The 10,615-nt window shown below is 42.0% G+C and overlaps 1 protein-coding gene across 3 annotated transcripts in view; it reads right to left on the bottom strand.

The window, feature by feature from the left end:
• Positions 1–1,323: 1,323 nt before the first annotated feature.
• Positions 1,324–10,615, bottom strand: part of RNLS (renalase, FAD dependent amine oxidase) — a 70,996-nt gene continuing 61,704 nt past the window's right edge. For all 3 annotated transcript variants that reach the window (XM_057415728.1, XM_057415730.1, XM_057415729.1), the window contains 2 exons: positions 6,664–6,839; positions 1,324–1,619 (listed from right to left, as the gene is read on the bottom strand). In XM_057415728.1, the coding sequence (XP_057271711.1) occupies positions 1,467–1,619; positions 6,664–6,839 (329 nt within the window). In that variant the 3' untranslated portion in view covers positions 1,324–1,466. The remainder of the gene's footprint in view (positions 1,620–6,663; positions 6,840–10,615) is intronic.

Raw genomic sequence — 10,615 nt, 5'->3', positions numbered from 1 at the left:
GAAGGGCAAGTTAAAATCAAATTTAGAATAAATAAATTATTTCCCGGTTAATTTCTGAGTAATTTCAAAATTTACTTCACAAACACAATTTAGTACCTTAGAAATACCTGAAACTGTGACCAGTAGCACTTTGAACACCATTATACTTGCTGATTATTTTTTAGTATTTCAAATCAAATTTCTTGTTCATTCACTCACACATGTATTTATATCCTTTCCGGGATCTGTCCCTCTCTTTCTACATCTGTTCTGCCAAGACAAGGTATAGAGCTGTCTAGAACTCACCTTTCTTTCAGACTGGCTGTTTATTTCAAACTAGTTTAAACTCAAAGGGGTCATGATGTAACTGCCTGATATGTCAGCCCAGTTTTCATATTAACACACTGCCATTGACCATGCTTAGATACAATTCTTTTCCTCTTTCCTCTTGGCATTTGCCAGGCAAAAAGCTTCCATACTGGCTGCTCATACCGTGACTCCTCCACCACCTGGAAGGAGGAAAGGGCTGCTCTTTGTTTAGGGAAACCTGGACCAGCAAAGAGCTACGATGCACTGGCAAATACTGAATTATTTTAAGTTCACCCACTTTCCTGGCCAGTCTGCTTTACTGTGTTAAGCTCACGTCACAGCCCAGATGTCAGTGTCTATTCCCAAGATGACTTTGGGATAGCAGTTCTGTTGCTGTGAGAAGCATACATGTCTTCTCTTTAACATTCTTGCTTTTATGAGCACAACTGGGCTGATACTGTTTAGACCGCATCCAGGACAGGTACCATATTTCAGTGGCACACCATGGCCAGTAACACCACTGAACTCTTAAATGAGCTCTTCCAGCAATCTACAACCAGGACTCCAGAAAACTGTGGGCAAAGAAAGCTGAACAGCAGAAAACTACTATCCCTCATTTATACGTTGTCCATGCCTGGAGACATGGTTAGACTTGCATAGGCCATGCAACTTGAAAAGCATAGCAAGGTATGCCCCATCACTGATTCCACATGGCCAACACCATGTTAACACAACCCATGACCAAGGCTGATCTGCATCAGAAGAAATACCTGCATGTACATATGAAAGCTCTGGGATCAATAGTGCATGTTCCTTCTGTCACTTCCAGGGCTCAAAATGCTTGGAGGAGTAAACTCTGCAGCTCCATGGGGTTTTGTGCTGTTTTAATTCAGGTTCCCCTCCTTGACATAATTTTCAGGGGCTGTAAAAGTATCAGGAGACTGTCTGAAGCTCAGTGCTTCTGACTAGAGCCAGAAAAAGCTCTACTTCAAGCAAAGTAACCACGTAAAATTAAATTCAATTCCATCCCAATAATTATTAAAGCACAACAATAGATCTTCCTTTATTTATTTTTGCAAGATAGAGGCCAGTAATGTTAACACCAAACTAGAATTCAATCCAATATAGTAAAGTTCATCATAAATCTAGACTAAATTTAGCAGCTGACTTTGTAATTGCTATAAACGAGACTTCACAACCTCTGCAAGACTCATAGCAGAATCTATGCAGCCATCAAAGTTGGAACGAGTAAATCCATCACCCCCACAAACCAGGAGAGGTTGAGTATGAAGAATCATTTGTCCCAGAGAATTTGGCACAGCTTTTGTAACCTGCAAAAGAAAAGCATACATGGAGATGGAAAATAGAGTGGTTTATTTACCTGAATTTCACACCAGAAAGGTCTGTATTCCTGAGAAATATGCCTTCAAAGAAAGAACCCCTTCCACCCCAGACTGTAGGTCCAAGCATCAACGATCAGCATACCATAGCAAAATATGGTATTTGTCTTCTGGAGTTAAATAATTAAAATAAAGCTTTCCTAAATGTGGAAATTTAGAAACTTTACAGCCCTGCCCTGTCTCATTCTCCATCGGTCTCAGCAGAAATGAATTGCCTGACCCTGGATAAATGAGGTATGGAGATCTCTAAGCCAAAAGGTATGAAGATAAACAATCTCACATCAGTAAAGGTGGGCTTGTAATAACTGTCATGATGACCTGCCTATGCTCCATGTTGCTGAATAAGCATACACATAGCCTTGGGACAACTCACCCTGTCTCCAGCTCTGTTATGCTGGTCTCCTTTTTCATCTGAGTAGCACAACAAATTTTAGACACTGCTAGAGATACAACCAACACCTTCTCTGTAAGTAGCATGGGACAAGTTCTGAATAAAGCTGCTTTGACAAATATTTAATATCATTCTCAATATATGTACTGTATTCATTTTCAATATAATTTCCCTGGCACTTCACCCTCAATTAAACTTTTATCTGTGGAGTGGCAGCTCTTGAGCAGTTCTGTATAATATTTCTAAAAGGGTATGGACTTTGCTTTGGCCAGTACCTATTAATCTGAAGATACCTGGAATTCATGTGGAGAACAAGACCTTTTGATGTTGTATTTCACGACAAATACCAAAGTATGTCAAATGGCAGAATAAAAGTATACATCATTTGTGTTTTTACCATGCTTGGCTGTGTCACACATTGTTGTAGCCTGTTTCAAACCTGAGTGTCCACACTGCACTAAACCAGCGCATCCCAGAGCAGCAGTGTTGAATCTCAGAATGGAGATAAGGCAGCAGCAATGGCCTAAGGATAAACACGAGAGCAAGGCAAACTCAGGCAGAAAGGATAAAAAAGATAATAAAATGTGGGACAACTTGATGATGAAGTGATGAGAGGAGGAAGGTGTGAAGAAATAGTCTGAGAAAAGGAAAAAAACCCCAACAAGACCCATAAGGATGAAATACTGAAAAAGAGGAAAAAACATCTAGAAAGACAGAAAGAAACGGATGAAAGAGCAGGAGCACAGCAGTAGACCAGCAATAGTGATCAAACCCTGAAGATCATAAAGAGTGATGAGCACAATTTTTTTCAGTTGTTTCTTGACTTTCTGCCTTTGATCCAAAGATATGTTTTAGATCCAAACATATCTTTTGGTCCAAAGAAATGTTTTGGATTCCTGTGCAGTAAACCGTTACTGTATCCCATCATACAACTGCCAGCTTTGGTGAACAAGACCTGAAGTCCAAGGCATCCTGTTCAGTCCAAGGAATTTTTCCATTGATTCAAATGTACACTAAGCTAGCCAGTACCATTCTGTTATCTGCCATTTCCAAGTATGGGTCAGCTGCAAAACACTCACATTTATGTTACTGGCTGCATTTTGTGTTACTGGCATGTTAGCATCTCTTTAAAGGAGGTAATTATCTGAAATTAAGTTGCAGCCAGTTGCAACCAATTCTCCATTATTTAACTTAGCAGAAGAGTCTAGCCATGTATGGTAAATCCAGCTGGAGATTGTCTTTCTCAGCACTAATTTTAGGTCAGTAGTTTATTCCCGATTTTTTCTTACAGATTGAGGTCACTAAGCATAAACAACAAAGAAAGGTTTAGCAGAAAAAGGCTTTTTGAGTGTCCTTCCTTCTTGACTACCCAGTGCGTATTTGATGCTGACTGTACCAAACAGCTTCTGGTTTGTCATACTGGTTTGACCACAGGATGAGTATTTTCACATCTCAGCATGCATCTTCTTGACTGTGTGGAAGATTTTGTGCTCAAATATAGCAAAGGCCACAGTCTAAATATAGGGACTGGGGAAATAAATGATCCTACCCTTTCTGAAGGTGTTGTTCAACATAAATTCCAAATTACCCTCAGCTATATGGCCCAGCCTGTTGGATCTCCATCCTTAAAGACTTCAAGACTCAGCTAGACAAAGCCGTGGTTGAGGTCACCTAGTACTGATGACAGTTCTGCTTTGAACAACAGGTTGGACTAGAGACATGAAGAGGTCCCTTCTGACATCCCCTCTGAAGAGGTCAAATTTCTATGATTCTGTGTTTTCCCAGTATCCCTTATACATATAAAGTGACTCTTGCCAAAGCAACATGATGGGTTAGGGACTGTTGGCTCTGAATACTAATAGTGTCGTAGTGTAATTAAAGCAGGATCCAGAACTGCAGCAGTAGAGGTTTGGAAGTCCTAATCTCTCATCTGCCATGGATAATTATAATGTCTGCATTTTAATCCCAGGATTGTGTTTGGCCACGTGAAGGATGTTACAGGCAGATTTAATTAACAAGTAGGATAAATCCTGTCTAAGAGTCAAGGGAAACATCCACCTATCTTATCAGTTCCCTTTGCTTCTGTGGCAACAGCTTATTATAACTGAAAGCAAATATAGCTTTAAGAGAAAGAGGGAGCTCTGTCCCAGATATTTAATTTAGGTAGTGACTATTTTATAGGGTGGCATTAGAGATCTCTTTATTGAGATAACAGATCTGACCTACACTGACCTGTTTGCAATCTAAGACATACTGACATTGATCCACTGAACTAGAGACTGGTGATAATTCCTCCTGTGACACAGCCATAAGGCACAAGCAGCTGCTGAAGTCCGTGGTATTGGTTAGTAGCAGCATGGTCAAAAGCAGGCACAGAGGCAGGAGAAAAAGGTGGGAAGAGCTGTAAATTGCACAGTGGTTAGAGAAAATAATAAAGTATCATTCAGTGGTACCATATCTGGATGTAATTTTTAAAAAGATAATCAGAACACACACCTAATGATTTAGGGAGAGAATAGTTTTGAAGCAGTTGTGAAAAATCAGAGTTAATTCCTACAGTCACTGTTCCAGCTACCTCTAAAAGATGAAGCAAAAGATATGATTATAATAAATCCTGTATGGCCATAATTTTGAAAGGCTACAAAAAGCATAGTTGTTCGGTAGAATGCAATTGAGAATGCAGTATTTTTTTATTCAGTAGCAAGAAATTAACTGCCATTCTTGTATTTTCCTTTATTCATTTACAGAAAAGATCCAGAGCACCCCTGCGGAGAAGGACTTGGGGGCGTTGGTCGATGAGAAAATGAACATGAGCCGGCTTCAGTGTGCGCTCACAGCCCAGAAAGCCAACAGTATCCTGGGCTGCATCAAAAGGAGTGTGACCAGCAGGTCGAAGGAGGTGATCCTGCCCCTCTACTCTGTGCAGCCTGGAGAAGAGAAGGCTACGTGGAGACCTCATAGCAGCCTTCCAGTATCTGAAGGTTGCTTATAAGGATGCTGCGGAGGGACTCTTCATTAGGGGCTGCAGTGACAGGACAAGGGGTTAACGGGTTCAAACTTAAACAGGCAAAGTTTAGATTGGATATAAGGAAGAAATTCTTTACTGTAAGGGTGGTGAGGCACTGGAATGGGTTGCCCAGGGAGGTTGTGAATGCTCCATCCCTGGCAGTGCTCAAGGCCAGGCTGGAAAGAGCCATAGGCAACATGATTTAGTGTGAGGTGTCCCTGCCCATGGCAGGGGGGTTGGAACTAGATGATCTTAGGGTCCTTTCCAACTCTAACTATTCTATGATTCTATGTTTTCATGGTGAAATGAATCAGAATGGGCCATATATGATGCATATGCTCACATGTCACTTTTGACACTAAGCTAAAAGTGTAAGTAGGGCAAGGAAAACACAGATTAAGCCCTTTCATTGCAGACATAAACAAAGCAGCTGACTTTGACAAATTTTATGATAGAGCTCTGTGATAGCAGCAGTATCTGGGGTGTACTAATTCTGTTTAAAAATATTTGTTACTTAGTACTCCCTTTCCAGAGGGGTAAACCAAATGTCTGTCTATTGGAAAGACACTTGTGCTCACAAGTAGTTTGAAGCAGGCAGGTAACAGAACAGAAGGAAAGAGCAGAAGTCACAACCAGAAAAAGATAATGTAAGAGTGACAACTGTACAAAGATACTGTTACTAGCAAAAAAACTCCGAGAACTGATAAAGAGCAACATAGAAAACACACCACGATTTTTGTATGAGTCAGAAAAATAAACTTTGTGTTAATGAGACCAGGTTTCTAAACTGGATGCAGATCAAAGGGTATGAGCAGACTTCACAACAGTCATCTCCAGTAACTTTTCCAGATTTCATAAGAGGAAAAATTTTTAGGGGACTGCTTTAAGTAAATATTTTGCATCAACTTCCACACTGAATTTCACCAATGTAATTTAACTTAAGAGGCTTTGGTAAACACGTAGATACACTCCAATACTTTAGGAAATTGCCAACAATTCCCTTGGATTTCTAAAAGAAGTCTGTAAATTATACACATTTTGCTATTATTACTCTTAAGTAGTTTGCTTTAAAATATTTTTTGCATAACATACTATTAAATTGAACTGGACCAAATCAAACAATAACAGTACATCTGAATGCAAGGACTTCTGCTACTCTGCAGTAAACTGGGAATTTTGCTAATAATGCCACGTACTTTCATATACAGAAGAGACAGATCAAATCATATTTTTAAATATCAGCTAAAATCCCACTGAAGCATGTGGGATATACTTCCTGTGCACTGCTCCTGTCTCTGCTTGCCAGGAGTAGTGCAATGTACCTTTCATCAAGGTCCACTACATAAAAAAAATGACTAGAAATGATCTGGCTGTTGTTGGCCAGCCTTAGGTGCTGTTCATGGCTACGTGGAAGAATGTATTATGGATATCAAGCAACTATCCCGTTCCCTCTTGCTCACTGAGGATGAAAACCACTGAGTTGTATGATGCCCTGTTTCTTGCGATGCCCTGAAAGTCTGTACTACAGCACTACCCCAGCAGCATCATCCCAGTTGACTGATATCACCTGAGAGTACCTGAGAGTATCTCCATTTCTGACACTTGATGCTGGATGGTTTAGGTAGGGATGGCACAATCCTCTCCAGGTAACTGAGAATTAACTGCTGCACCTCTGTAGGGTCTGAATCCAGGTATTCGCTTCCAAACGTCACAGTTGTGTGAACTACAACTGAGGGCCCAATTTCAGGGGACTCTGAAATAAAGAAGAGAGATGTTTTCAAAAGATTACTTATTAATACCTGCCTTCCCTGCATGCTGACAATGTCCCTCTAGCCCAGGCCTCAAGAACAAAAATATCTGTGGCACCACTGTGTTCCTCCAGCTGGAAAAAAACACAAGGAGTAACAACACAAGTTGTTCACAAGAAGCACAGTGAAGAAATACAGGCTTTTTGTGAAATCTGTGATGGTTTTACCATTGCAATAACCCTAGCTCTACACATCTCCTAGAGGAACCTCAAGGCATTCCTATACCCTGTAAATAGCAGCTGGAAGGAGCAAGGAACACACTGGAAGTCAACTTTTCCCGTTTCCTCCAAAGCATTTTAACAGGCTCTACAAAGAGGGCAACCACCTGGTAACTGTGGCAAACTGGCAAAAGAGAACAACAAGAAAAAACACGTAATTTGTAGACATTTTTCCATCCAGGTTTACAAATAGTAAGAATTGCTGCCCCTACAACAGCAGTGCACTTGGAGGCATGTGGCTGCTGCCACTCATCTGCAACGTAGTTGGGTTGGAGGTGAGGCTTCTTAAGGGGCTACACTAGCATCTGGAACTCATTTAATCACTGGCAGTGGAAAAGGGGAAACCCTTTAAAAAAGCCTGAAGCTCACCCAGCTGTATGGTAAGATTAAGGCATTTAACATGCAACAGTGTTTACATGGTTGAAAGACTAGAACAAAACCAATACTTTATCTTCGTGGAAGGGAAGAAGTGGAACAGAAGCCAGGGCAGGTTAGATTGAGAAATCAGCACTTCCTTTTGTCCTGCACAAGTGAACACAACAAATTTTGCTGCTCTAGCAACTTTCAGGAAATCGAAATGCATTCGTCGACACGCACGTGTTGGGGAGTGTGAACTTTCAATAACTTCTGCCCTCAGGCACATAGGTGCAAATGAGCAAAACCAAAAAAAAAAAAAATAAAAAAATAGAACAAGTTGTCCCTTAAAAATCAACCAGGCTGCAGTGTCAGGGGAGGAACTGAAGGCACCTCAAGTGCTGGGGTTCATCCCAACAGACTTAGCCAAGCTTCATTACGACTGGGGCTGATTGTAGGTGCTCTACAGCAAGGGACTTTGGTCCCTGATGGCATGTTGGCTTGGCACTTTACAGACACCTGGAGAGCCAACAACCAGTGGCCAGAGACACTGCCCAGAATAGGGGATTTTCAGGCTCAGTGATTTCCCTGTGCCAAAGCATGATGAGGACCCAGAAGATTCTTGTGTGAGCCACTCCTACTGGGGTTGTTTTACTTCAAATAAGCAGGATGCGTTTGCTGGTGCAAGGACACAACCTGGGTTCTGCTGTATTTCAGCTGAGAGCTCAAACTCGACAAGCTGGTTGTTAAATTAAGCAATTCCCTCTCACGCCGTCAAACTGAAATTTCACCTTTTGGAAGCTAAATGTTTGAATTGGCACATTCCTAGAAAAATATTTTAGTTTCAGCAAATGAGCATTTTATGACCAAAGGATCCACAAAGAAAGAGGCAGCTGAACACTTTCTGACTAGTTCTGGCCAACCTTGATAGAATTCTTTATCTCTCTGTTGGTGATGTCCAGCTCCAGCTCCTCCAGCTGGAAATTCCCTTTGAGAAGATGACAAATTCCAGCTTTTCAAAGGCAACCAAAATGCCTTTTTCTGATAAGCTTTCTGTCCTGGGCTGATACTTCAGAAGACACTACTGAGGTGCAGCAGTACCGAGTCCTAGCACCCACAGCAAGCATGAAAGAAATGGCTTTAATGTCCTTAACTTAAGGAAGGATCCCTTAATGAGTCTCTTGGGTTGACAGCTCAGTCAGCCCTTGCTCTCAAAAACTGTGAAAATGTGGCAAAAAAGGTGGGAAGATGTTTCCTGGTTGTGTTCAGAAATGCACCCTTACAGCCCATGTCTGCAGGCACCAAGCCATGGTGCTGCTTTTTCTTAGAGTTCTCCTTTTCTACATAAGGCACTCCTAAGAGCAGAAGATCATTCACTTCACTCCCTGGGCTGGGCTTGCAAGCTCTGTTTTCAGCAAGTACTACAGCTCTTTTCCTGGGCGATTTCCTGAAGTGTCTAGAAACTGAGTTTGTTTCCTATAATCTGAGGTGCTGATTTTGCTCTTTGTATCTTGGGCTTGAAAGCCTGAGCTACTGGGGATGGACAGGCCCAACATACCCACCCAACAATGGATTTGGGATGAAGGCAAGGCAGATCTGGGGACTAAGTACTATGAAACAAAGATCACTCTTGTCTAGAAGCAGAGTCAACCAAACAGGCCACCTTCTTCCCTGAGCTCTGATTAACTGATTGCCGAACATCCAGCCTCAGCCTCAGCCTCATCTTCCTGAGATTTCTCCCACCATCCCAAAGCCTGGTTTCACAGGCTAGCACAGGGCATATCTGTGTTCACACAGCTTTTCCAGTTGTCTGGAAAAACACCAGAAATGCTACTCAGTCTCTCCTTCCCATTTTGGGGGAGAAAACAGGTATTCTGACATTCCTACATACAGATTCAGGGACAGCAGACCAAGTAGGGAAGCCTATTAGGTGTGTTGGAATTTATTACAGTGTGCATGGTATTCTGGCAAATTCTTCCACATAAACTTGGCAAAAAGGCTCACTAAAAGACATCTAACTTTTTAATAACCTAAATACTCATTGCTTGCTGTGACTTGCTATAGCCAATGGTTCTTGGACAGGGCCGCCTTCTTTCAAATCTCTCATCTCTTCCACAGCATGTACAAAACAAGTTTCAGGAGAACAGGCAATTCGTTCAGTTTTTGATTTCTCCTTTGAGCTACTGATAGCTTGGAGGGCTTCCAGAGGCCACTGAGTCACAGCCTTCCAGTACTGAAATATGCAGCCTGCAAGGATCAAGTTTAGCCTGAAGCCCTTTTCTTTCTCCTGCAAAAACACTGGCTTAGAGGGCAGTTTAAAATACACTTTTCCCTGAAAACAATGGGTATATCTCACCCTTGATGCACTGGGTATGAGCGGCTGTTCAGCCACGGCAGAGATAAAACCATCATTTTTCTCCCTATGCATTTAGATCAGGCTGCAACAGTTAGCTTAAAAATTATAGCTTCTGGCAGGGCTTGTCATGAGATTTTAATTTCTTTCATCTGTGGCAAGAATGCAAGCCACCTACAGTCATGCTAGTAGATGACAAAGTAGCATGGGAGATGTGGCATGCCCAAGAACACTTGGCAGTGTGAGGGGTAATGATCTAAGGGTGAATGGAAGCAGAATAAGAGCTTTCAACTTCTCCCAGCTGCATGGCAATTAGTCTGATCAGTTGACGCGGTGGAAGGCATAAGATGCCAGGTAGATCACACCTTGAATGAGATGGCAGAGTTGGCTGTAGCTTATACCTACTTGCATAATGAGCAAGGAGCCACGTTGCCAGAGCTGGCAGCAGTTGCTGAGGGACCCCAGTGAAAAACTACAAGCAACAAACTTGTGCCTGGCTCTCCTTCCTTTGTGAGCTGCATCACCACAGTGGCAAGATCTGGTGCCTACCCCGTGTCTTCTGGTCTGCCTGTTGATTTGCACCAGGAAGAAAGTGACTTTTTGTGCAGAGATCTTGTTGAGGCTGCAGCCAGGAAGGAAAGTGCTGGTATCATTCTGTGCAGCAACAGCAGTTTGGCAGACATAGTTTCTGCCCAAGCTTCAGACTTTCCTCCATGGCACAGGGAATATGCAATACCCTAACTACAGATTTCCTTCTCTTCTGCATTAAGCTTTCCTCATTCTACTGTTAATTTCT

The sequence above is a fragment of the Pezoporus wallicus genome, unplaced genomic scaffold (assembly GCF_028554395.1).
Source record: "Pezoporus wallicus isolate ANWC-B61680 ecotype Strahan unplaced genomic scaffold, APGP_CSIRO_Pwel_v1 contig_736, whole genome shotgun sequence".
Classification (NCBI taxonomy): Eukaryota; Metazoa; Chordata; class Aves; order Psittaciformes; family Psittacidae; genus Pezoporus; species Pezoporus wallicus.
This window is presented reverse-complemented; position numbering and strand designations above follow the sequence as displayed.